The 27,427-nt window shown below is 60.1% G+C and overlaps 1 protein-coding gene across 2 annotated transcripts in view; it reads right to left on the minus strand.

Moving 5' to 3' along the window:
* The window catches only part of FOXK1 (forkhead box K1), a 52,745-nt gene that overhangs the window by 17,801 nt on the left and 7,517 nt on the right, over positions 1–27,427 (minus strand). For both annotated transcript variants that reach the window (XM_043915385.1, XM_043915386.1), the window contains exon 2: positions 1,586–1,771. In XM_043915385.1, coding sequence (XP_043771320.1) covers positions 1,586–1,771 — 186 coding nt within the window. The remainder of the gene's footprint in view (positions 1–1,585; positions 1,772–27,427) is intronic.

A 27,427-nucleotide genomic window follows, 5' to 3' on the forward strand; every position in this document is an offset into this window, starting at 1 on the left:
TATGAGCGCCGGAACATTTTCACAGCATAACTTCATCATGAACTCAAGCGGAGCCCTCGTCTTTTAGGTTGTTCTCAGGGCAGACGTCAGAAAGGACAGGGAGGTGATGTAGTACATCTTGGGTTTGAGAACAGAGCTATTGCTGGAAGCCTGAAAAGAGCTTAGGACAGAACCGGCCTCGTGAATCCCTAAGGACTAAATAAAATAGCGCAGGTGCAGGGGCTGAGCGGCGGCCCGGCCACAGCAGGCCTCACTCCCTGCTCCTCCCTGTCATCCCGGGCCACTGTGGTCTTAGAGGGCGGGCTTCGTCAGCAGAGAAGACACGGCCCGAGGAGGCTGCAGAGACCTGCCCCCAGTCTCCCACCAACTGGAGATGTGGCCAGAACCAGAACTGGGGTCCCAGACCTGAGTTCTGGGCTGTGACATTTCAAAGGCATCCCTGAGCTCTCTCCCCAAGAGAAACACGCCTGCTCACTGGCTCGGGAGGGAACCGACTCCAGGCAGCTCAATGCAAATGGCTCCCAGCTGGTGACGGACACAGTTAGGGGGCGGGGAACACAGGGCACACGTGAGGCCGGCGACCATGCTGAGATGAACTGACCTGAGCTTCTAAATGTAAACCTTTAAAGTGCAAAACCAGGGCCCCGAGCGGGCTGGTCAGCGGAGAGCAAGACTGTCCGGGATGACGCCTGGGGGTGCCGAGCTCCAGCTCTGCTGGGGGAGTGCGGCCAGAGTGTGGTCCCCAGGGCCCCTGAGACCGCTTCAGGGGGGACATGAGCTCAAAACTAGCTTCATGCTGACCCTGAGACACGGTCTCCGGGCGACGTGTGATGAAGCCTGATCTGCGGTGGCGGAAGCGAGGCACCAGCATCACGTGGGATCTCCAGGGCCCGTCTCGTTTTAAAATGTCCTTAACGAAGCAGTAAACTGCTTTAAAGTTTATTAAACCTTGATCCTCAAATCCATGTCTTCCAACATGTTTTACAACAAAAGGGGAGGCAGGCACAGGGCCCGCTGTGCTCCTGGGGGGGCAGCTGGTGCCCCCCCCCCACCGTCTCTGGTTGTGGGCATTGCCCTCAAGCCTCCCCCCAGGGGCTCTCTTTGTATAGCGCGCCAAGGATGAGAACGTTTGAGGACCTGCCTTTCTTCGACATCTAAATTAATTTCTAAAACTTTGGAAAGGATTTTTACGAAGTTTAGAAAAACCAAGTCCACCAAAACCTGGTATACAAACCCTCCTTTTACATAGTTTCACTGTCTGTAAAAAAAAAAAAAAGGTACCTATGCCTGCTTTCAAAGGCCCTAATGTACAGAATTTCAGACTGGAAAGGTGACTAATTAGGTGGTGATTCTTCACTTTGTAAGAGCACACTCCAGAGACTCTGTTCAAGTTGTCAGGTCCCCTGATGCGCTTAAAATAGTTTCAAATTTTCCGCCCACGGCCCTTTTTCCAGAACCAGACTCCACAGCGTATCAAGCACAGAACACCCTCTTTGTATCACTTTCCTCTTCCTCAGCCGCGTTCCGGAGCCCAGCGCCCCGGGTTCCTCGGGCAGCGGCAGCGCGGGCCGGCCCGGCCGCTCACCTGATGGTGCCGGTCGGGGAAGGGATGGGGCTGACCAGGCTCCGGAGGTCCGGCTCCGGGATGTGGATCTTCAGCGGGGAGATCTGCGGGTAGAGTGGCCGCAGGGGAGACGCGGGGGCCTCCTCCTGGTGGTACAGCGATGTGAACTGGATCTTTATCGCCGTGCTGGGGAAGCGGAAGGTGCACCTGCAACGGAAGCGCAGCGGTCGTTAGGCCCAGCGCGGGGAGCGGCGGCCCACTTCACCTGTGCGCAGGGATCGGCCTTGCCCTGCGCGCCCACGTGCCCGAACCCGCGCCCCATGCGCGTCCTCATCTCCTGGGACAGGGCCGGTGGGCAGAGACCTCTGCCCCCAACGGGCCCCCACCCGTGTCCCCGCCCACGCCAGCTCCGGCCGCACAAGCCGCTTCCGGGCCTTCGCGTGGATCCAGCACCTCGCGGAGCGCTCCCCGCCCCGAGCAGCAGCAGCAGCAAGAGCTGCAGGTGCGGGCGGGGGTCTGGCAGGAAGCGCCCTGGACCCGAGGGAACCCCGTGTCCTCCACTGCAGGTGACCGCCCGCCCATCCCGTCACAGACCCGAGTTCCTCTCCGTGTGCGCAGAGGAGCCCAGCGCTCTTCCCCTCTGAGAAGCCCCCGCCTGTAAAGCAGGGCGCTGCCGTCCAGCACTCCCTCTGATTTCTACACCGCCAAGTTCTCCACAAGCCACTAACCCAGAAGCAGACCCTGGGTCCACACCCAAAAGCGCCTGACAGTTGGTCCTGTCAACCAATTCGGCGTCTAAGTAGCAAATCAGGGATATAGCAAGCACCACTTCAGTTGCATTCCCTTTTCTCTCAGTAAAATAGGCTTTCAGAAGGGGGATTTAAGAACCGGTCAAAACAGGCTCTGGGACCCAGAGCGGGGACCCCAGCGCCCCACCAGCCAAGAGGGGTGTGTGTGAGCCTCCTGCTGGGAGGGCTCACCTCTCCCTACGTGACTCAGCAGTCAGAGCCACCGCCTGCATCTCACAGAGGATGTCAGGAGCGCCAACTGGCTCCACTGGCCGGTGCAGATCCTTCTAGAGACACAGAGCAGAGAGGGGCTGCGTGTGGCCGTGACGGCAGAGCCCCACGGCAGGCGGGGAGGCACCGCGATGCCCGGTTCACAGCTGACGGGCTCGTATTTCCAGATCTAAAATCGGAACAAGGGGATCTTGATACTGTTCCAACAGACTGTCTTCCTGTTCGATGCTGTTCTGACTCAGCACCAGAATGTCGGGGGGGGGGGTCTGTAATGGCAACATCATCCATGCTCTGCTTACAGGGCCACCGGGCTGCATAGAAACAGCCTGCTGTTTCCGTCTTCCAAGAAACGAGCCTCCGCCGTCCCCTCCACTTGCCTCGGTCTCCCCACCGCCCAGGGATGTACTCGGTCAGCACTTCGGCTAAAAGGTCACATCACACATTTGCCCAAGATGGCTTCTGAGGCCTGGGGTCTCCCCAGACCCGGAGGCCGGTCCGCTTCTGTGACTCGCAGCCAATGTGCATCCCCGCCGAGTCCAAGATGGGCCCAGCGTCCCTGAGCCTGGGAGCGGGCTGAGGACAGGTGAGCGCCACCTGTGAGCGCCGGCCGAGATGAACGGCGGGGGAGTCTGTGCCCACGGACACACACACCTCCGTGTCACCAGCGCCAGGGAGGAAGGCAGTAATCGTGACAGTTAAAGAGTCTCCACGGCCCTTAACTGCTGCAAATCCGCAAAACAAGCTACGTGCTCCTCTCTGCCAGAGGGGGGCGGAGTTCTGACTTCCTGCTGCCCTGAAAAGTCCCCGCGCTAGCATGGGATCAGACCACAACCTTGAGATCCTCTTATAGCTACAGCTGTCCCCGACAACCAGGCAGGGGTGTGGCTTCTGGCCTCTGGTAGAGGTCACAAGACCGTGGGGGGAATTGGGGAGCACCTTCAGGCCCCCTTCCCTCTGCTTCACCGCCTGACTTCTGCTCTGCGCCCACCTGCCCTAACGCCTCTGGGGCCCTGCATGCTCAGGGCAGGCGCGATCCCCTCCCGGGCGCTTTCCAGTCCAAACCCAAGGCACCGGATAGACGGTACACGTACACGGCCTGGGGCTTCAGTGAAACAAAACACGGCGATTTACAAGGTCAGGGACGTGGGCACGCCATCAGTAGCAAAATCGACGGCCATCGATAACTGATACTAGCGGGACCGGTTCCCACTGGAACAGCCATTTCCCAATTAGGCTTTAACCATAAACATTTTCACAGTATTTACTGCAACAGCTATTTCCCAAGCTTCTTCTGATTCACTCTTCCAAAAATTATCCCGAGGCTGCCAATCCGCTACTCAGGAGCAGGAGGAGGAGGGGAGAAGAGGAGATACTGGGGAGCTCCTTGATTAAACAGATGCCTCCCCGGGGTGCTCGCAGAGCTGGCCCATTCTGGTTTAGGGCTCTGGCTGGAGTTTTAATGAGTGCGTTCTGCAGTTAAAGCTATTCTCCTGAAGGTGCCCACCTGCAGTCTGAACCCGGGCGCAATCTGCCTGTGCTGGTGGGGCCCTGGCTGAAGGTGGGGGTGCGTGCTGAAACCACCGCCCACCAGCCCAGGGACGGCCCCAGCAAGCATCCACCCACCTTGCAGGGTGGTCCCTTGAGAGCTCGCCTCAGAATTCTTGCCCTAATTCGCAGAGATGAGAGCAGTCTGCGGGCTGCTGGGGGTGGGGGAGGTGGACATTTGGGGGCACCTCACCCAGAAAGACAGGGGCCAAGTACTGTGGTGGTGGTGGGTGGGGGCTGAAGAAAAGGTGTTCTAGGAGCAGGAGCGGAGGAGGACCACTGGTCCCCCAGGCCACAAATCCCAGGGAGCGCTGAGAGGGTGCACTGCAACAGACATGGCTAGTGCCCCGGACACGCATCTCTCCTGCTACAACAAACTCGTCTCAGCTGGACACATGGCCGCTGGGCTAAAGATGATGTTTCTCTGCATCTCGTGCGCCCGTGAGACTGTGCTGGTCAGTGAGACGTGGATGGTTCGTGCCCTCAGGAGAAAGAGTGTCTTCTACCCTTCTCCCCTTCCTAATGGCCAGAATGTGGGTGTGACGGCAGGAGCTGGAGCAGCCACGGTGGGCCTTAAAATGGACATTGGGAAACAGACCAACGGAACAGAAAGGGCCTGGCGCTACCCTATCAGGTTACATTATGGGGCTGTTATATGCAAAAGAAATCCATCTCACCCTTGTTATTCCAACCTCTGTTACAAAAACCAAACCTACATCCTAACTGTAAAGGCTGTATATTTTCATCTTGCTTTCATCCCAGCTTTCATCCCAGCTGTCAAGGCTGTATATTTTCATCTTGCTTATTTAACTTATATGCCGAGTACATCATGAGAAATGCTGGACTGGATGAAGCAAAAGCTGGAATCAACACTGCAGGGAGAAATATCAATAACCTCAGATATGCAGATGACACCACCCTTATGGCAGAAAGTGAAGAGGAACTAAAGACCCTCTTGATGAAAGTGAAAGAGGAGAGTGAGAAAGCTGGCTTAAAGCTCAACATTCAGAAAACTAAGATCATGGCATCTGGTCCCATCACTTCATGGCAAATAGATGGAGAAACAATGGAAACACTGACAGACTTTTATTGTCTCGGGCTCCAAAATCACTGCAGATGGTGACTGTAGCCATGAAATTAAAAGACTCTCACTCCTTGGAAGAGAAGTTATGACCAACCTAGACAGCATATTAAAAAGCAGAGACATTACCGACAAAGGTCCATCTAGTCAAAGCTATGGTTTTTCCAGTAGTTGTGTATGGATGTGAGAGCTGGACCATAAAGAAAGCTGAGCGCTGAATCATTGATGCTTTTGAACTGTGGTGTTGGGGAAGACTCTTGAGAATCCCTTGGACTGCAAGGAGATTCAACCAGTCCTTCCTAAAGGAAATCAGTCCTGAATATTCACTGGAAGGACTGATGCTGAAGCTGAAACTCCCAATACTTTGGCCACCTGACGTTAAGAACTAACTCAGTGGAAAAGACCCTGATGCTGTGAAAGATTGAAGGCAGGAGGAGAAGGGGACGACAGAGGATGAGATGACTGGATGGCATCACCGACTCTATGGACATGAGTTTGAGTAGGCTCCAGGAGTTGGTGATGGACAGGGAAGCCTGGCACACTGCGGTCAGTCCATGGAGTTGCAAAGAATTGGACATGACTGAGCGACTGAACTGAAAGAGTTCCCTGTGAGGAACAGCTGAATGCACCAGGGTGCACATTCATGGAAGAATATCATTTAGCCATTGAAAAGGACGCCTTCCAGGACTGTGTGTCTCTGGGAAAACCTCTTAAAGCATCCGATCTGTTCTCCTCATCAGGAAAACTGGGGTATTCTCGGTGTGTGTGCTCTAAGAGTCTCATGAGTATTAAATGAAATATTCCAAGCAAAGCAGCTAGAAGCTCACACATACTGAACAAGTAACACACACGCTCAGTCGCTTCAGTCATGTCTGCCTCTTTGTGACCCCGTGGACAGGAGCCCACCAGGCTCTTCAGATTCTCCAGGCAAGAATACTAGAGAGGGTTGCCACTTCCTCCTCCAGGGGATCTTCCTGACCCAGGGATTGAACCCGCGTCTCCTGAGTCTCCACCAGGATTCTTTACCACTAGGCCAACTAGGAAGCCCTAACAAGTAACAGTCCCTCATTAAAACTGGCCCATGAAAGATGATCAAAAATGCTGATGATACACTGAGAAACGAAAACAGCAGAGACTCAATGGTCCAGCGTCATGGCAAAAGGCACAGGATTTGAAATCAGACAGAACTGGTTTGAGAACGGGCTGCTGGGACAACACGGGGGTACGTGGGGTGTGTGGCTGAATCTAAGGCCTCTCCCTGGTAAACCAGAGACAAAGCGGCAAGCCTGGGTGCAGGAGCAGCCCCGGGGCGGGAGAGGCTGTCACCGCAAGTGGCCGAGGACACGGACCGTGGTCCATCGCAGAGGACAGGGACGAGGAGGAGGGGTGAGAACAGCCCTGGGAAGAGACCTGGAGTCTTTCAAAACGTTTTCTGAATGTTGTCACTGTGTCCTTAAAGAAATGAAAGACTTGAGAAGGAAAAAAAGCTGTTACACATCCGATGACCAGTATGTTCAAATTTTGTAAATAACCACAACCCAGGCATGGGAAGATGGCTGGGCCTCTCCTTTCGGAAGGGAGGGCTGGGGCTGCTGACAGCCAGCAGCGCCTTCCGCCTGCCCCCGCCGGGGCGTTCCAGGCGCAGGCCAGTGGGCGGTTTACCCAGGGTGGGCCCTGGGCCACAAGCAACCCCCATCTACAGAGCTCTGGAGCTGGACCACCAGAGGCAGTGGAGGCTCTGAGTTCTGTAAGAACTATCAAAGAAAATCACGGCAGTTCAGGAAATGGTTTTTATATACCACCCCCAAATCAAAGGAGTCTGACGATCCTAACTGTCTTTAACCTAAAATATCTGCTTCCTATTAAAAACGTCAATACGTTTTGCTAGAACATCTTAAAAACGAAAAAGGAGCTGGGCCTAGGAGGCTGGAGACTGCAGAGCCCAGACTTCCTCTCTGCGCTGGGCAGCTGTGTGGACCCGGGAGAGTCAGCCCAGGACAGACGGCCAGCACAGCGAGGAGGCGGATCTGAACAGGGTTGGGGAGGGCCCCCCTCCAGGGGCCAGGCTGCCTGCAGCCTGGACCTCGGGCTCAGAGGGTCCCAGCAGAGCAGGGCCAGGAGCCCCGGGGAGGACCCCAGGCCATCTTCCCAGGGACATTCTTACCCCTTGGGGGGGAAGCGTCAGCTTTAAAACAAGCAAACAAGAAAATGACTCCCGAGTTGAGCTCCCAAGCTTTACAGTTTGGAAAATCAGATGGGGCAGAAGTCCAATGTATCTGAAAAAGCAAGTACCTTCCGGATCTGCCTGGAAAACACCAAAGGTGGTCCAGTCGGGTGAACGGGGGAGCTACAGAGATGAGAATCACCACGTCGAAGGCCCTGGCTCCCTGAAGGTCACTGCCCACCGAAGGGGCGCTGTGGCAGCTTGAGCTGCAGTGGGGTGTGGACCACAGGCTGGGCCTCCGGGGGGGAGCCTCAGCCCAGGGACCCGCCAAGCCCGCCCACGCCAGGCTGCCACCAGCTCAGGGCCCGGCTGTGTCCCAGCGGACGCACGGTCTCCAGGCTCCTGTCCCCAGGGCCGCCCCTGCACAGAGCCCACCTCGAGCACTCCCACTCCTCCCCGCGGGGCTTCCCAGACCTCAGGCTCCCTCGGGGGGGGTTACCTTGGCGGCCGCCTGTCCCTCCATGCCGGGCGCACATGTGGTGCACACTGAAGGAGCTGACCACACTTCACGGGGTAACGCGTGTGTGCACGCCACAGGAACTGACCACGCATCACAGGGTAACGCGTGTGTGCATGCCGCAGGGGCTGACCACGCATCACGGGGTAACGCGTGTGTGCATGCCACAGGGGCTGACCACGCGTCACCAGGTAACAAAGTCTCCCAGGAGGTAAAAGCTGGGCCTGAGGCTGAAGGAGCCTGATTCCTTCCACATGGACGTGGCAGCCCAGAGGTCACGGCTGAAGCCCAGCGTCCAAGCCCCAGGGCAAGGGTCAGACTTCCCTGACCCCGGGTGAACCGCGCCAGGAGACAGACCACACGCCTGCCTGTGTGTGCAGAGTCGCGGGGCAGAGCGCCAGGGGACAGCCGGAGGCCCTCCCTCTCGCAGGGGGCAGGCTGCCCGTGTCACCACTCAGACCTGCGCCTGCGGTTTTTACGGAGAGAGGCCCGATTGAGAACGGGAGTGAGAATGGGCTGAGACACCCCACGGGCAGAGCCCGGTTGACCGGGCCGCCCCCGGGTCCAGCGCCGCCGCAGACAGGGCTGGGGGACTGCCGGGCTCTGCGCAGAGACCGCCGCCCGCCCGCTGTGACACGTGCCTGGTCTGCGGTCAGGAGCCAAGGTCACCCCGTTACACACAGCCCCCCCTCCCTCCCTCCCGAGGACGAGGACGGGGTGTCTAAGCACGAAGACGAAGACCCAGGAAAGTGCCAAGTGCTGGAAACAAGAACGAGCCTGCAACGAGTGACACCCGTGTCGACACTCAGCCTCCACACAGGGAGCGGCAGGAGCCCCCGCCTCGGGGTAGCAGGCCGCCCCATCCCGAGGAAAGACGCTGATGCCGCATCAGGGGTTGGGGGCTGGCCAGGCCTTCTTCCCTGCTGGCTCAGCTGGTAAAGAGTCCGCCTGCAAGGCAGGAGACCCTGGTCCGATTCCTGGGCCGGGAAGTTCCCCTGGAGAAGGGGCAGGCTACCCACTCCAGGATTCTTCTCTGGAGGATCCCCATGGACAGGGGAGCCTGGCGGGCTGCAGCCTGTGGGGTTGCAAAGAGTCGGACACGACTGAGCACACAGCGCGGGCACGTCGTTGTCAGCTGCTGGGGTGGAACATGCAAGGTGGTCTGCGGAACTGACATCAGACCTTAGTCAACGTGAGATGCAAGAACACAATGGTATAGGAGAATATAGTATGCCACAGCACAGCAAAACATAGTTAAAAAGTCGCGCAGGCTATTATTACTTGTCCCTGGTAACCACACGCTGGCAAGTTAAGTATGTCAGCTAACCAACGTATTCCATTTCTCTGGACACTTGAGTTATACTTAGACACATGTGTTCGGAGGACACCGTGGAGAGGGCCCTGTGTGATCACAGTCCTGTAAGTCTGAGGGGCAGAAAGAAAAAGGCTCCAGGACACCATGGCTGGAGGAGAAACAGGAAAACAAAGCGGGAATCCACTCTGCATGTTCACTTTCTGGGTGCTGGCTACTCAAGAAGGGCCCAGTTCACTTCTGTTAAACTTGGCCGGGAAACACCGTCAGGAGCTGCAGGCAGAAGAGCCTGGGGTGCGGCTCGAAAGGTGCGGGCACCCAGGCTGGCGGGGAAGGCCCGGAGCGGCCTCATCCTTCCCGCGTGGACGGATCCCGGCGGACCTGTGGGGCCTCCCGCCCAGGCACCGCCACCCAAACCAAGACCTTCCTTTTGGTACCGGCCTCAGAGACAGCAGGGAACCCCAAATACAAACCTCAGCCCCGCCTCCAAAGAGAGCACACAGCCTTTGCTGTTAAAAAAAAAAAAGAAAAATGTTCCATCTGTCAGAACACAACAGGAACCCTGTCTGACTGCTTCCAGCCCAGCTCGGCTCACCTTCCTAATTTGGAGAATCCGACAGGCACACACAGAAGCCCGATGGAGCCGCCCTGCACGGAGGCTGGGGAGGGGCGTGGGCAGGCAGGCGGCCCTGAGGACTGTACTTGGCCGCCAGCCCATTTCCCCGAAGAACCGAAACCCGAGAAGGCACCGGGAGGTAGCAGAGTCTCCGGAGGTGGATGAACCCCTGCCGCATGTGGACGCGTCCGGGCCAGGTGGGGGGGGCCACCCTGTGCACCCCCACACCCTGGCTCCCAGGGTGCCACCCCACCCCGGCTCTCACCTCTGCTCAGGCGGCAGGGAGAAGGACCCTCCCGCCCACCGCCCAGCCCCTTCCCCTCCCATAGCCTCCAGCGGGGCAGGGCACGGCGTCCCTGGCGGGGGACCCGGGGAGCCCTGGCTTTCATGGGGCCAGCCGATCCTGGGGCCAGCCGATCCTGGGGCCACCCCTGGGAAGGTAGGTGAACGGGGCGCCTCGCGGGGCAGGCGTGGCGTGAAGGGGTACGCAAGGGGGTACCCTGCCCCAACCCAGTTCCCTCCCACTGCTTTTCCTGGGGTGCCCACGTCCCCAGGGGTGACTGATGGACAGTGGCACGGGGGAAGAGAGGAGAGGCAGGCAGACAGCTCCCGAGGGCTGATTCCTGCCCATTGTCCCTCCTCCCGCTCCTCGCCTCGCGTGAAAATGTGATGACCGGCTGCCAGCAACCACTCTGGGCAAGGAGGTCGCCCTGCAGTGGAAGCCCCACCCCGGCCAGGACAAGACAGCGGCCCAGAGAAATGGAAGCAGCCTCCGCCGGCGCTAAGCCTGGGGCCCGGCCCGCCTGGGGCCAAGCTCAACACACGGCTCGGCTGTGTGGTCCCTCTGTTCCTGACACGCTCTGGACGAAACAAAACTGGTTGGCTTCAGAAAGGAAAATAAGCCAGAGCTCTCCGCTGAGGGAAAAACAAACCACGGGCCGTCCGCCGAGTCACAATGGGCAGGGCGGCCGTGTTTCCAAAGCCTTCTGCTGCCCAGCTGGGCTCAGGGCGCGGCCGGCCCTGCACCGACCCCTCGCTGGCGTGGACGGAGAACCCAGCTCACCATGGGCCTCCACCAGCGGAGAGGCAGGGCGTGCAGGGCGCGTGAGCTTCTCGACAGTTAATGACGAAGGCCTGAACAGCACCTGCTTGGAAGATGCACTTCCTGCCGCCTGCGCTGCCTGCAGGGCCCTGCCCGGGACGGGGAGCTGGGGGTGAGGGCACCCGGCGGGCAGGCGTGACGGCAGCGTGGAGCCGGATTCTCACAGCAAGACGGTCCGCAGACGGGCCTCGAGCGCTGTCAGGGGGCTCGTCCCCCGCGGGGCCAGGGGCACAAGCACAGGGGCTGGCCCAGGGCGTGAGCGGACGGCGAGGCCGGGGCCGGGCAGCGCTCACCAGCAAGAGCTCTGGCCACACCTGCGGCTCCGCGTGCAGCGCCCGCAGACAGACCCCCAACCAGGAGGGGACCCGGCCTCAGGCCCAGGATCGCGAGGCTGACGGACGGGGCGTCGGGACCCAAACCTCTCGTCCGGGTGGCACGGCCTGGGGTGCCCCACCTGCCCGTCCCTCTGGGGGTGTATAGGGTAGAGACCCCGACAGAGACTCTGCACGGGGGCCTCTGGGCCCAAACCACAGGGAGAAAGGAGGAGGGGATGCAGAGCGGGGTGCTGGGGCCAGGGGCCTGCGGACAAGGGGCGGGGACGGGCCCGCGTGGGCCGCTCCGTCTCCCTAACTTTCTCGTCAATCAGGCCTCGGAGAGAGGCCGGGATACCGCCTGTGATGGAGTAGTGAGCAACAGTCCACCCATAGCCAGCACCGTGGTTCACACACAGACACACAGACACGCACACACACGGCTCTGACCCCCCAACCCCCCCCACACCTCTGAACACACACACACACCCCTCTGACCACACACCCAGCTCTGACCCCCCAGCCTCCCCAGAACACACACACACACACACACAGCTCTGACCCCCCCAACGCCCCCCACACACCTCAGAACACAGACACACACACAGACACAGCTCTGACTCCCCCACCCCCCAAACACACACACACCCCACTGGAAACCCCGCCACCCTGACCCGCCGACTCAGTCAGCACAGGACACGACCCGGGCCCGGGGCCTCACCTGAGTCAGCTCCCCCTCGAGCCCCCGTGGGCCAGGATGGGGGTAGGAGCACGCGGGGGACCATGCTCAGCTCCTGGGGGAGGGGGGTCCACGCCCCACCCCTGCCCCCCAGGTCCGGCAGGACAGGTGCCGCGAAACCCTGCATCGGACAGGGCCTCACGCAGCTGAGAAAGCGCCACAGTGCCCGGGAGGAGACGCGGACGCCGGGCCTGCGTGCGGGTCTGCTCGCTCGGAGCCCCCTGCCTGCCCCCGGGGCCGCCTGGCCTCCCTCTCCACCTGGGCACGCGGGGCTGGGGGCTCCCACCCAGGACGGGCCACAGGCCAGGAGAGGAGAGGCGGAGCGACAGAGAAAGTGCCTCTGAGCCGCTGGCGGAGGGGACGCGTGGGTTGGGCGCTGGGTTCCCCGCTCTCCGTGAACAACTGCGCTCCGCGGGCCCACCGCCTGCCCGCAGGGATCAGGCCTGCGGGCTCCGGGAAGGTCGCTGGGGGGGCCGCCCGCCGCAGAGGCCGAGGAGCTGCTGGGAATCCGTGTCCACTTTACTGGTCACACACGACGCCGGGCCCCGCGGAGCCCGGGGCGCGCGAACCTGAGCGGCCTTGTGAAGGAGCACGGCGCCATTTCCACAGAAACCAACGTCCAGGCAGCACCGGCAGCGCCCGCGGCCTCAGAGCAGAGAGTTACGAGGGAGAACTCTGAAGGCAACCGGGACAGCAGCAGCATGCAGCCAAGTCTCAGGCAGGTCGCGCTGCGACGGGGAAAAGCTGGAGGCTTAATTAGCCCAAGGACAGAGAAGACCCAGCCCAATGGGAGGCAGGCCCCTCGCCGGTCTGATTCTCGGGACACACGCGGCCCTCGGTCGGGAGAGGAGGCACCCTGGCATGGGGTGGGGTGCGGGGCGGGTCCCAGCAGCTGAGGCTGCGGAGTCACGGCTCGGGCTCCGCCACGGACCCACAGGAGACCAGTCCTGCAGCCCGCGCCACCCCCACCTGCGGCAGGGGCCCACGTCCTCCCCACAGAGCGTGGGGACACACGCTGTCCCCACTGAGGGGCCCAGCGACTTGTCCCCACCGAAGACGGGGGCACGGGCCGGTGCGCAGAGCCAGCAGAGGGCGGGGCTGGGGTGGGAGCAACACCTGAGTCCCTGGGCTCGTTCTCAGCACCGAGGGGGCCACGTGGGAAGTGCGGGGGGTCCCCCTTCACCCAGAGATGTGCTTACCAAACAATGGATTTAAGTAAAGTCCAAAGTCTACAGAGCTTGTCCCCCCAACGTCCAGATTTCCATCATGAGGAAAATCTCAAACAAAACGGGAAAAGGCACCAACAGACACCCACACAGGAGGATGCTGATGTCAGGATCCTAGGATTCTAAAGGATCCTAGGATCCTAGATTCCAGGATTCTAAAGCAGTGATGTTAAAATGCGCAATTACAGGAAACAGAAAATGTCAGTAAGCAGGAGACCACCAAAGGGAATGTTAGAACTAAAAACATAGTAACTGAAAACTCCATGAACAGACTCAGGCAGAATGAAAAGACCAGAGAAGGGAACCAGGGAACCTGAAGCCAAGAACAATGAAATCACCCAGCTGGAGCCACCAAGAGAAAAGAGACTGAATAAAGGACAGGCGTCTCAGGAGCTCGTGGGGCTGAAACAGAAGGTGGACGCCCAAGTCCCAGGAGAACAGAAAGTGGGTGGGGTAAAAAAAAAAAAAAATAGCTGAGAAACCGCCAAATGCAGCAACAAGGTAAACCTACAGGTTCAAGAAGATGAGTGATCCCCAGATAGGCAACTCAGAGAAATCCACGCCGACCTTTTGAAAACGGAAGACAGAGAAAAGGTCCTAAAAACCGCAGTGAAAAGCCATTATCACCCACGGGAGGAAAAACCGGTGTGACCAGAGAGCGGACGTTTTGCTGCAGGGACACACCGCCCATCGGGGGCGCTGGGGGGCACACCTGGAAGATGGCTGAATTGGCACCACACCGGTGGGATCCCCGCCCTGCCGGTGCGACTAGAAGACCAGCGGGCAGTTCCTCAAACGGACACAGCCCGTGATGCGACCGATCCACTGTGCTCCTGGCGCTCATCCCCGAGAGGGAAGATCAGGTGTGCTGGAAACCTGCCCGCGGCCGCTCATGGCAGCTCTGTCTGCAGGAGCCGCGATCAGCCACCGGGTCCCAGGAAACACGGGGAGCTGACATGGCGGGGCGGTGAGGACTCAGCGGCAGAGGAATGAACCGCCGCCCCGCCCAGCCCGCACAGACGTAGGGCCTGCAGGGCCGCGACGAGGCGGGACGGCAGGCCTGACTCAGAGTACCCGTCAGGGGCGCCCTGGACTCCCGGGGTGGGGGGCAGCTCCCTTCCTCGGAACAAGGCCGACAAGGCTACACGTCCTGACCGCACAGCCACGGCCGCGGGCCCGCCGGGACGCGGGGGGCACACACAGACCGCAGCTCTGAGACCCCCGTCCTGCGGCCCTCACTCCTGGCCCCTTACTCACAGCTTCCAGACCGTGGGGTCTACGCTGAAGCCCGGGGACCCCACCCCGGGGCCAGCTGCTGGAAGCAGTGCTTTCCCGACATCGCTCCTCCTTCAGGAAACTGGCCGTGGTTCTGGGCGCTCTGGCTGCTGGAATCTGCGAGCCGCCCCGGACTCCCAAATTGACCAGTGCCTGGTGTGGCCACTTTGGCTGGACCCAGATCCTGATGGGTCAGTTACAGCGAGAAACAAAGAACCCTGCCTCCTCCTGCACAACATGGAGCGCTTCACACGGTCCTCCTGGTTAATTCTGAGCTTGGCTCTGCTCGAGTCAAACACTGATAAGCAGATGGCTTCTCATAGGGCAGGCTTCCAGCCTCTGCCTCTGGCCGGAGGAAGCCTGCGGCTGGGCCAATGCAGGGGCCGGCAGGGCGCGCGGAGCCGGGACCCGGGCACACAGGGGGCCTGATGCTAGCGGCTTCGCTCCTAGAGATGCTCTGCCAGGAGACGGAGGCTGTCGGTCGTGACCCCTCCTAGAGCGGGAACACCCAGACCCAGCGTGGTCCCAGCCATGCTCCCACTGAGGGTTTTCTGCGTGGGATGAAGCCAGGAGACGCGGCTGCCCAGCAGGGTGCCCCTCCCCGCCCGGGGAGTTCTGCTTCTCGCTCTCGAGGTTTTGGATCTGCACAACGTTTAGGAGGACGCGACGCCCACCGTGTTCTGGGTCCATGGGTGCTACCACATGCACCGGGCAGAAGCGCGGGTGAAAACACACGTCCCCGGGGCTCTGTCCGCGGGAAGGACGCTCCTCCCGGGGCTGCAGGACGGAGGCCGGGGGAGGGGACAAGGGGGACCGCGGCCATGAACTGCCTCCTCAGACAGCACGCACGTCAGAACCTCTAAGATGCGCCTTAAAGGCAAGACGACCCCAAAGCAGCCCTTATGCTGGAAGCAGATGGGAGGCCAGGGAGAGGGCGAGGGTGCCATTAATCCAGAGACGACGTTAACCCAGAGACTATCCCCGCTGCTTGGACCGTCCCTGTGAGGAGGCTGGGGTCATCGGGAGGAGGAGGCCGGGGTCACTGGGAAGAAGAGGCTGGGGGGGGTCAGTGAGAGTAGGAGGAGGCCGGGGTCACCGGGAGGAGGAGGAGGCCGGGGTCGCCAGGAGGAGGAGGCCAGGGTCAGTGAGAGGAGGAGGAGGCCGGGGTCACCGGGAGGAGGCTGGGGTCACTGGGAGGAGGAGGAGACTGGGGTCAGTGAGAGGAGGAGGAGGCCGGGGTCACTGGGAGGAGGCTGGGGTCACTGGGAGGAGGAGGAGGCCGGGGTCACCAGGAGGAGGAGGCCAGGGTCAGTGAGAGGAGGAGGAGGCCGGGGTCACCAGGAGGAGGCTGGGGTCACTGGGAGGAGGAGGAGGCCAGGGTCACTGGGAGGAAGAGGCTGGGGGGTCAGCGAGAGGAGGAGGCGGCCAGGGTCACCGGGAGGAGGAGGCCAGGGTCACCGGGAGGAGGAGGCCGGGGTCAGTGAGAGGAGGAGGAGGCCGGGGTCACCAGGAGGAGGCTGGGGTCACTGGGAGGAGGAGGAGGTCAGGGTCACTGGGAGGAAGAGGCTGGGGGGTCAGCGAGAGGAGGAGGAGGCCAGGGTCACTGGGAGGAGGAGGCCGGGGTCACCAGGAGAAGGCTGGGGTCACTGGGAGGAAGAGGCTGGGGGGTCAGTGAGAGGAGGAGGAGGCTGGGGTCACCAGGAGGAGGAGGAGGCCGGGGTCAGTGAGAGGAGGAGGCCGGGGTCACCGGGAGGAGGAGGAGGAGGCCGGGGTCACCAGGAGGAGGAGGAGGCCGGGGTCAGTGAGATCCCTTCAGCGCCCCATGAGCCCTCAGAGGGTGGTGGCTCTTGGGACCTCCCTACTGGGAAGCCGACCTCCTGGGCTCCCCGAGGACGAGGGGCCTTTCCCAGGAGCCCCGACCCAGCCCCGCTCACAGCCTGCACGCCGCAGTGCTGAACTGATTATGCAAAAAGACGTTTTCCACTACTTCGGGCTCACACAGTTAAAGGTGACGAACAGTTGTGAACTTTCTCTGTTGACTACTAAAAAACAGAAGTAACTAACAGATGAAAAGGGCAGGAATAGAACTTTCTGAAGTTACGAATGTCCTCGAGTAAACCTCCCTGGGCCAGGCTGCCTGCCTGATGACGGATCTGGAGATGAAGTTCATTGGCCACCGGGGGCCCGGGAGGAGGTCTGCCCCTCGGAGGTACTGACCATCATCCCTTTTCTTACAGTGGGGTTACAATGAAACCTTGTTTGTAGTTCTGCAGAAGTCATAGAGCTGTGAGCACAATTTAAAAATAAATGTCATCTCTTGCCAACTGGAAATAAACAAAAGGGGGAGACAATTCACATGAGCCCCCCAGCACGCCATCCTCGTCGGCTCTGCTCCGCTGTGTCAATAAATCTCACCCTGGGTGTTTGAGCAGCGTTTAATCATAAATGGATTTGAGCGCACTCAGGAGCATAAACAGAACTAAACATCACCTGTCCAGGAGAGGGGCAGGTCAGCGAGGCGGGAGGACAGAAAACCCAGCTGTGAAGGGAGAAGCCGGGTAGCCGGCCCACTTAAACCCAGCGCAGACAGGACCATCTTCAAGATGACGAGAAGGAGCCCAGAACTCACAGAGCGGCGGTCTGCTTGTCGGCGGTCAGCATTCCTTCCCAAGGACGTGTGAGCGGAACAGGCAGGTCCTCATCCCCGACCGCAAACGGCCGGCCAGACGCTGGCCTGTCTGGTCCACCGCGGGCGAGGCTGTCCTGCACATGCAGGCTGGGTGGGCTGGGACGCCCCCTCAAAGGCCAGCCCCTGCCGCGGAGGGCACCCCGCCGTCAGTCCGGGTGACTCAGTCCTTTACACGAGCAGGCCCGGCTCACAGCACCCTCATGGCTCCACGTGAAGCAGGCGCACTCCCCAGCGAGCACCCAGCGCTGCAGGACCGCACCCGAGACGCCGGCCCCACGGGTGGACCCGGTTCCCACCCTCCGGGCCTGTCTCATGCGTGAGGGGGGCGAGGAAGGAATAAGCCCGAACAAGCCGCCTCAAACATCTCAGCCCTGCTGGAGAACTCCCGAGGCCCCATCGCTGCCGCCCCTCTTGGCATGCGGTGCCCCGGCCCCAGTGCTGCCGCCCGACCTCCCTCCTGAAGCCCTCAGGCTCCTGCCTCGGGAGCCCGATGGCAGTCTCTCCACCGCGTCACCCGGGAGGCGCTGGACTCACTTCCGCTGTGTGTGAGCCACGGGCGTGTTTGTTCCAACACCCTGGCCTCCTGACTGCTACAGCGCAGCTGTCAGCCCCGGGCAGGCTCACCTCTGCCTTCAGCGGAGCAGCCCGGTGCGGAGGGCGGGAGCTCACTGCCCGCGCGGGATTTACACTGGACTCGCGTGAACCCTGTCTTAGGCGTGACATCCTGGGGAAAGCCTGTTTTAGTAGAGACAGCGGCGGTGCTGACCGAGCGTCAGGAGACGTGCGGTCCGGTCCCAGAGTGGCCACCTGTCCCCGACGCGGCGGTCAGGCCTGAGGTGCCCGCTCAGTGCTCTCCGGGCCCTTCTGAGCCCGTGGGCGCTCCAGCTGCTCCGAGGGCGAGGGCCGTAGCCACGCAGCAGCGGTGTCGGGCTCGTCCCGACGCGCACACGCCCCGCCACCTCCAGGAGGAGCCGCATGGAGCAGGGCCAGCGAGGGCACAGCCGTGAGCACCCGCGACGACCGGGGAGACGGTGATGCGGGGAGACTCCACATGGGCAGAGGAGAGGCCCTGGGTTGAGTTTCCGTCAAAAGCAGCGTCGGCGGTGCAGACCATCCGGGTCAGGCCCCTCTCGCCGCTGAGCAGCCCCAAGGCCAAGAACCAGGCATCCGGAGGCAGGAGACACGCTGGACGTTTTCATTACGGGGGTCACACAGCAGTCGGCATGGAACCCCGGCACCCCGCCCCGGATCCAAACGCTAGTCAACCCCCCCATGGATGTGCTGTCCCGTGAAGCAGCGAGGGGGTCCGGGCAGGAAACGCCCCTTAACCCAGAACCTTCGCTCAGGCAGCTGGGACCTCACCCGCAGCACTCCTCTGCGGTCACCCCTGGAGCCCGGGGCAGCTCTGACCTCCCAACTCCTCCAGGGACAAAACAAAGGACTGGACATATCTGACAATAAAACGCCATTAAAAAAACCCTGCTGCTGAATCAGGCCACCACCACGCAGCTCACTGTGTCTCCCGGGCCTGCCGGGCCCACCCCCTGCTGGCCCGTCCCCACCCGCGGCTGAGCAGCTGGCATCACGGGGCGGCGGGCGCTGCTCGGATGCTCAGGACGACGCTGGGCCCGGCAGTCCGAACACAGAGGTGGAAGAGCAGTTCCCTTTCCCAACGCAGAATCCTGAAACTTTACCCCCCTGCACGATGTCTTGCAGGCCACCTGGGGGCCGCCACGAAAGCAACAGCTGTTGCAGGTGTGGTGGACACGGGTGAGGCCTGCGTGGTTCCCGGGGCCCCGGGCAGGGCCATCTGGGTCCACCGGGTGCCCGCTGACGGGGGAGGCCCGGCATGGGCCCCAAGGAGACAGCCTGAGAGCTGGGCAATGTGGCGGATGCCCCAAGGAGACGGCCTGTGAGCTGGGCAATGTGGCGGATGTGACGGAAGGGAGCAGACAGCATGAGGGGCCCAGCACAGGGCCCCCCGAGCGGGAAGCGCCCTGCGGGGTGGAGGCGGGGGCTCCCCGGGTAGGGGGGCTGCGCGTGCACCAGCAGCGTGGACGACGCATCCTGGGGACACGGCTGCCCGGCTCCCACCCGGGAGCAGCACCTCACTGCCACCTTCACCCCCAAGCCCCCTGGGACGGGGCAGTCGGGGGGCGGCCCGGGGCCCACCTCCAGCTGCTGGGGCTTCACCAGACGTCCAGGAGGAAACCCCTCCAGCCACACACAGGCAGAAGCTGACACCACTTGGAGCGAAGCGCGTGTCTCTGTGACTCTGCTTTGCTACACTTTGACGGCCTTTTTCCCATCCATCGCGTGAAATTCCATGCTAACCTGAGAGGATCACTTGTGATAATCTGAGGTTAGCTTAGATGTTAATAACCCTTCCAACCCTTTCCAAAAGAGTGCTCTTTCTCTGCTGACTGTGGGCCACTGATAAAGACAGAAGCTGGAGCCCAGGAGGGAGGCGGCATCTGTTCGCAAAGCAGCGGGGCTGTTTGGAGACCCTGAGCCAGCCCGGAGAAAACCCACACCCCGAGGAGGCCTCGGGCCTGTCCCAGGGCTCACCCCTGATGCCCCAGAAGCGGAGGAGAGCCACCTGCGTCCCCGCGGCGGTCTGGCTCTCCAAGCCCAGCTCGGTGCCGGCGGGCTGAGTGCGCGCACGCGCGGAGCGAGGCGGGGTGGGGGGTCGGGGGGCGGACGGACCGCGGGCCGCTCCAGGACCCCCGCCCCCCGCGGCCACGTCTCCACCCAGACGTTAGCACCGAGGAGGAGAAACGACCCTTCTGGGGAAACTGGGTCATACAACAGACTAATGACGCCGAGTGAGTGCGCCGGGAGAAGCCTGTGTTTAGCCGTGTGGGGATAAACTAACCCGGTTTAATTGTTATGTAAATTACAGCCTCAACCCCCATCAGTGTATCCCGGATGGCCTATCGTCAGAACCGTTTTCTCTGAAATAAAGACGCCCTTCAGGGCTCCGTACCCACCCTCCCGACAGGGCCAGCCCCGCTGGGTCTCCAAGGGCCCCACCCTCCCCTCTGCTGTCTGGGCAGCACCTGCCTTCCCGGCCGGGAGGGTGGTCTCTCCCTGCAGCTGGAGGCAGCCCCTCTGCCCGGGGGCACCACCCTGGTGTCTGCATCTGGGCCACGCAGCATCTCGGCTCCACGGGGACAAAGGCTGGAGACCCTCAGGTTTTATTTTTCACTTTTACAGAGAAAACGCAATGGACTTCAGTTAAGGTACAACCAGCTAAGTTACTTGTATTTTTCATGACCTCTTATTTAATCAGTTTCAGTAAAATTATCTGTAGACAGACCCTGCAAGAAGTGCTCAGGACAGCGGTCCGGTCTGTGGGGGGCGGTGCCCCTGCAGGCAGGCAAGGATCAACCTTGACCTCGCGGTCAGACAGGGCTTACAGCATCTCCAGCCGGGGCAACGGCCCTCCCCCAAAGGCTTCCGACACGCCACCCCGCGCTGAGTCCCCCACCAGGCCCATCACGGCCTCTTCCCTTGCTCACGTTTCCCCACGCTGAAAACAACCTAGGAAGAGGAGAAATCACTGCGTTTTGGTTACCAGGAGCCTCATCTGATCTGGTCGCTAGGAACTGGGGCCCCCGGGGATGGGGGAGGGGGGAGTCCCGCCCCCGACTGGTCCCAGCCACAGGGGACCGGGTCCGGAGGCCAGACTCTGCCGGACCGTCCCTTCTGTTTAAAGACCAGCTAGCTCCCGGCTCAGGGCCCTAACCTACTCAGCCACACAGACATTAACATGAAAAAGGTGCTTTAGAGCCCCTGGCTAGACGGATTCCAATTCCCCAGCAGCAGTGAAATTGCGAATACGCAGTTTCGGCAGAGTCCCTGCTCTAGCGTTTTGTTTTTTTAAAAAAGGAAACAAGGCACAAGGAGAACACTCTGAATGCCACAGTGGTCACCTCTGCAGAGGGCAGCTGTCCGGGGCTCTTCTCCTGACATTTCTGCGTTTTCCAAAGTTTGTACACGTGCAGGTTGCGTGTGTAACACCAAAAAGTTTGAAATAATAAAGGCTGCATAGGTATGACATCAAGCTAATGTGTACTTTTTTTTTTTTCGGTCTTTTAAAAACTGACTCTTCCAGAAAAGAAATGACACTGAAGAATTTTGACTTTTAAGAAAACCAGATAATGCAGGCTGAGAAACTCTCCAGTAAGCTTGAGAATTCAAGACTTTCAACTCCTCTGCTCTGGTGAGGATTAACTACCGCATTAGTCATGGAGCCCTCTGGAAAAAAGCCTCTGGACAGACGAGTTCTCCAAAGAGAGAGACCCTCGTCGGTGCCTTTAAAAAAGTGACCAGCTTTAACAATTTTTACCCATTTTTAGAAATAGTTGTTAAAAACACATGAAACTTCCTTGGCTGCTTAAATGACTGAAAAAAAATGAAATTACACTTCTGAAAATGATCAACGGTGAAGGCTGAGAAGCTGATGACCACAAGGAGCTGTGGGGCTTCCCTCATAGCTCAGGTGGTAAAGAATCCGCTTGCAAGGCAGGAGACCCCAGTTCCATTCCTGGGTTGGGAAGATCCCCTGGAGAAGGGAAAGGCTGCCCGCTCCAGTATTCTGGCCTGGATGGGGACAGGGGAGGACAGGGCCCGCCTGGGTAAGCCTGCCGATGGGTGAACAGGGAGGCTACCTGTCTGGCCAGGACTATTTCAAGGGTGGTTCCGAGTTCTGAGGCCCTCCCCACCCAGTTCCCCTCCGGGGTGTGCTGAGGGTCAGCAGGCCGGCAGGGAAAAGGCCCAGATACACCCCCACAAACTGCCGCAGGAACACTTCCGTGCACGGATCTCACCCTGAGGACCTTCCAGGTTAGTGAGGCAGCAACACACACATGTATCCCACGGGAAATGCACAGCACACAGCGCCGGCCCAGCCGGCCCCGGGGCAGCGCCACTGGGCGACCACGGGCGCGCCAGGCAGGGACCGGCGGGAGGGGTGGGCGCGCGGCCAGCACTCGAGAGAAGCGGGCGGGGCCGTGGAGCCGGCCGTCAGTGGGGACGAGTCCCACCTGGAACTCTGCAGATGGGGGGGTGCGGGCTGCAGACAGCGCGGATGTGCTGACGCTCAGAGATGCTGAGGGCGGCCAGCCCGGGTTCACCTGGACGCGTCACCCTTGGAGAGCGTGGCAGAGGGCTCAGCCGCTGACGTGGGAGACGAGCGGCCAGATCGGATGGGAATTTGAAGGTCTCGGGCCTGAGAGGCCGCTGGGGTGTGGGCAGGGGACGTGGGGTGACTTTCCAGGTTCCGTCCACGTCCAGCTTGGAGAGGCCCCCGGGGCCCCCAGACGGGACGAGGGGCAGTCAGGGATTCCGGGCTGAGGCCTGGGAGCGCGCGGGTGCAGGGGGCTGAGTGCAGGCGCAGCCGGGACAGGGGGAGGAAGGTGGGGCCGGGGGCCGGGAAGGGTAGTGGTCAGGTCTCGGGGCTGTGAAGACAGGGTCGGCCGTGCATCTGACCATTTCGCCTGTGAGGCACTCCTTCTGCAGCCGTGGAAACACACAGACGGTAAGCCCCCAGTCATGTAAATCAGTCCCCTCCCCCCACACACACAACTGCACAAGCGTCACTTGGAGACGGCTCTGGGTCGGGAAGGTATGACAAAGGACCACAATCAAACTCCTGAGGGTCTCGGGAACTCAGAGGACCCCAAAGTCACCTGTGGCCTGTCATTTCTCTTGGGGAAAAAAAAAAAAAGACATGACATGAACAAGGACACGTCACACTGTCCTCTGCACTTTCCTCAGTACATACGAGTTACTTCAGCAATTCTGGGCTTCTGCCTCTAAGGCACAGCTTTTCCTTTGCAAAGTGCCCTGCGCCCCGGTTTGTGGTGGACAAACGTGGTGATGGTCGGACACATGCGAGGCTGGCGTGAGACCAGAGCGCCCGCCTGGCCGCCTCTCAAGGTCCTGCCCGGGGGTGACCCGGTCGCTGCCCCTGCCAGGGGGCCCGGCCAAGCCAGCTCCCATCACTGGGAGTGAGTTAAAACACTGTTATCGAAGGGGTAACTGTGGCTGGATTCGAAATTACTGTTTTATTCCAATCCTGAATCTCAGAGATTACTAATCACAAGAACACCAGTAACTATCTGGTGGAAGAGCCCGACAGCACAAAATCCTAGTGGCCACATGACCCCCTCGAGAAGGCCCACGTGGTGTCTGTGCAACACCCAGAAAGTGCACGCGGCCCGGGCCAGCGTTCCAGCCAGAGACACTTCCCCAGAACCTGAGGAGGACGCCGTCAAATCAGACAGACCGATTGAAAATCGAGTACCTCTGACACAGTGACTCCTGTTTTCTTTTAAGAGAGTCAAGGTCAGTGGAGACAGGGCCCGGGGCGCAGCCTCCAGCCTGGACCCAGCCTGGCCGGTGACGGAACCAGGAAGGGGGCCGCCGGAAAACAGGTTCTGTGAAGCTGCCCAGACTCAGGGCCAGACCTGGCGGTGGACGCACGCTTACTCTGGGGAAATACACACCGCAGAGCGAAGGGACAGGGCCCCCTTCCCCTACCTGTGAGCTCTGACCTTTAGGAAAATAACCCGGGGGAAAAGTCCCCATCACATTACCCATCCCCCAGACAAGTCCATAAACGCCCGGGATTAAACGTGACAAGGAGCGTGGGGCTCCTAGTGAAGAGGACCAGCAGGTGCGGCTGTGATCTGTGCCGCGAGGTCCGGGTCTGGACCCCGCAGCCCCAGTAGGCGGACACGGGGGCGTGGCCGGCAGGGGGCGTGGCCGGCAGGGGCGTGGCCGATCGCCAAGAAAACCTGACCAACAGGAGCCTGGGGAAGGGGCCCGGGCACAAGCCCATCAAAGGGCCCCGCATGACTCCCGCAGGCCTGGTGCAGACTGAGCCGATGAAGGGGTGGGGACGAGGGGACGTGACACTGGACGGTGCCCGCCTGGGTCCTGGCCTGGCCACTCGAAGAGTTTTCTGACCGCTGATCGGAAACAACTGCTCTGGACTTCCTGTGAGTAAGATGTTGGAACGGACCGGTCCAGCCACCCGCAGGCCACACAAGGTCAGGTACACAGATCCGCTCCACAGACGTGGAGTGTCCCAGGGGCCACGCGTGTGAGCGCCACCCTCAAGGAACCTCCAGATCCCCGAGAGGGTCACACGGACCACAGGGGCGAGGACCAGCATCCACTCAGCATGTGACCGGCCCGGGAAGTCCTGTCGGCTCAACGCACAGGCCCCTCACAGGCACACAGACCAGAGCCACCCGGTCCAAGCAGGTGTCCACTCCAACTCTGGACAGGCACTTACCTGCTCAGCAAGGAGGGAAAAGTATGCAAGGACAGAAACCCAGACAGGAGCCTCAAGGAGCTGGACTCACAGGGGATCTGTCTGTAATCAACGCACTGTAAGTGCGGGGCTACTAAGGGCCAGGGAGAGGGTTTTCACTGTTAATTTCCCGCAAAGCTGCAAATTTGCCTTCGTCTGTAACAGCCACAGGAGACGTGTCTCGGATCCCCTGACTTTCTTCCTCTGACTTCAAGAACTGAGGCAATGAAGGGAAACACAGAAGCTGTCCATCTGGACTTAGCTTCGGTCCAGGGCAGCAGACATTGAAGGGGGCCCTCTTCTGCGGAAGGACCACTGGCCCTGCACGCGACCTGACCCCATGGTCTGGATCAGGCCTTCCCACCCCCACACCTTGAGGTACATGGCAGAAGCAAGACGCGTGCCTCAGAGGCCAGTGGAGTAAACTGAGGTGGCAGCCGCGCCCTGGGGCCTGGGCACCCACAGACCTGCCACCTCCCCAAGGCCGCCTGGGAACAGCCCCACACCTGGCCAGGACGGATGTGAGAGCTGGACCACAAAGAAGGCTGAGCACCAGAGAACTGATGTTTTTGAGCTGTGGTATTGGAGAAGACTCTTGAGAGTCCCTTGGACAGCAAGGAGATCCTAAAGGAAATCAGTCCTGACTATTCATTGGAAGGACTGGTGCTGAAGCTGAAACTCCAATACTTTGGCCCCCTGATGTGAAGAGCCAGCTCATTGGGAAAAGCCCTGATGCTGAGAAAGATTGAAGGTGGGAGGAGAAGGGGATGACAAAGGATGAGATGGTTGGATGGCATCACCAACTCAATGGACATGAGTTTGAGTAAGCTCTGGGAGATGGTGAAGGACAGGAAGCCTGGCGTGCTGCAGTCCATGGGGTCACAGGGAGTTGGATATGACTTATCAACTGAATGACAGCAAAAACTGAAAAGCAAAATAAAAATTAAAATTCAGGGGCTTTTAGTGGTTGTTCAGTGGTTGGGGCCCCCCTGAGTCCACTACAGGGACCCTGGGTTCCACTCCTGGTTGGGAAACTAAGATCACACACGCCACACAAAACAGCCAAAAAAAAAAAAAAAAATCAGCTCTCTGGTCACATGAGCCACGTTTCAAGTGTCAACAGCATGCAGGACCTGGGCAGTCCTGCTGGGCACTTCTTTTGCTGCAGGGTGTTCCAGATGCCAGGAGATCCCCACCCGGCAAGCCGGGGACGGGTCTGGAAACTCTGCTCACAGTGCCTCACCAGGGAAAGACTGAACTGCTGAGAAAGCCCGACAGTCGGTCCAGCCACCCTGCGGGCTGGGTGCTGCAGGCGGCAGGCGCCCCTGGTCCACAGGGGGTCCAACCCAGCGGGGCACTCTGAGCGAAGGTGTTTACCTCCAGCTGCGATGAGTCACTGTTCCCAGTTTGGGGCACGTAACTGCCGAGCAGACCAGACATTTATGTCCCCTCGGCGGGGGGTGGGGGGGTGGGCACAAGCTTCCACCAGGCCGTCCTCCTTTTCACGCTGGCCCTGGGCTCCAGCCGGTCTGCTGCTGGCCGCTCCATCATCAGAAGCATCGGGCTTCATTCTGACATCCTTTCTACGTGGGCTCGGGAGCGTCACTAAGTTTACAGCTCACCTCTCACTAGCGCTCCGGCTGAGGCTTCCTGGTGACGCACAGGAGGCTCCTTAACCTCCTCCGTAAGCTGCATCCAAACCAGACATGGGGGCGGGGCGGGGGGGGCATGGGATTTCTGGGCAGGCTTTCCACGACCCACACCTGACTCCCTGCAGCCACCCGCTAATGCAGCACTGCGGGTCCCAGCCAATGGCACGCTCGCCTCATCAGGTCAGCACCTAGACTGGCCCCTCACCTAGAGCACCTGTGACTCAGAGAAAGGCGACGATGGGGGGGGGGGGGCGGTCCCAGCACATCTGACGTCACAGTGGCTCATCCAGAGACACAGCAAGAGCCTCAGGCTTTTCTGACACAAACCACGACAGGCAAAGCCTTTCTAGGATGGGAAGGAAGACGGGCCTGCTGCTGTGTGTGAGAGCGAGCTACTGGGGGAAGGAGAGAGAGAGACCCACTGACAGGAGACGGGAGGGGGCGAGAAGGAAGGAAGGTTTACATCCGCCAAAAGGGGCCCAGTCTTGTTCTACAAGTGTGCTTAGAAAGGGTTCATGAAAAATCCCAAATGAGGAATAATGCCATAAAACCCCATGTTGTCCCTGACGTCCCGGAGGGCTGAGTCACTCCACGACCGCTGGCCTCGCTCTCCCATTTCCTGGTGGGTCCACGGCCACAGCTGGAGGGGAAGGTAGGGGAGCCCCCGAGGGACCCCACAGCACCCCTCCAGGGGCGGGGAAGGAACAGAAGTCACTGGTGGGCTGGGCAGCTCCACCTGAACTAATCAGAAACTGACCGCACATATGAAGACACTAAAATTCAAGCCAAATCATGGCACAAGATGCTAAGAAAGGCTGACAGCAAAACTGACTTTTTTATTTCAACAAAATGTGCTCTCACTCAACTTTTAGGGCAAAATTAAACTACATCAGAAAGACTGATCCTTTCAAAGATTTCTGTTTTCAAAGACATGAGTTACTGGGTTCAAGTGAATCAAAAGTAACTAACAATAGAACAGAAACAAAACATTTGTATATTAAGATATGTTGACCTTGAAAGTGAAAGTGAAGTCGCTCAGTCGTGTCAGACTCTTTGTGACCCCGTGGACTGTAGCCCACCAGACTCCTCCATCCATGGAATTTTCTAGGCAAGAGTACTGGAGTGGGTTGCCATTTCCCATGTTGACATTACGTCTGCATGATTCAGTCGGTATTTTCCTCAATGACCAAAGCAGGAGGCTACGAAATCACCCGAGAGAGGGCAACCGGTTTTAAAGTTCAGGGGTTTTACCCAAAGCCCATGGAGGAGGTTTCAGATCGCATCCTACACT

The sequence above is a fragment of the Cervus elaphus genome, chromosome 10, assembly GCF_910594005.1.
Source record: "Cervus elaphus chromosome 10, mCerEla1.1, whole genome shotgun sequence".
NCBI classification, from domain to species: domain Eukaryota; kingdom Metazoa; phylum Chordata; class Mammalia; order Artiodactyla; family Cervidae; genus Cervus; species Cervus elaphus.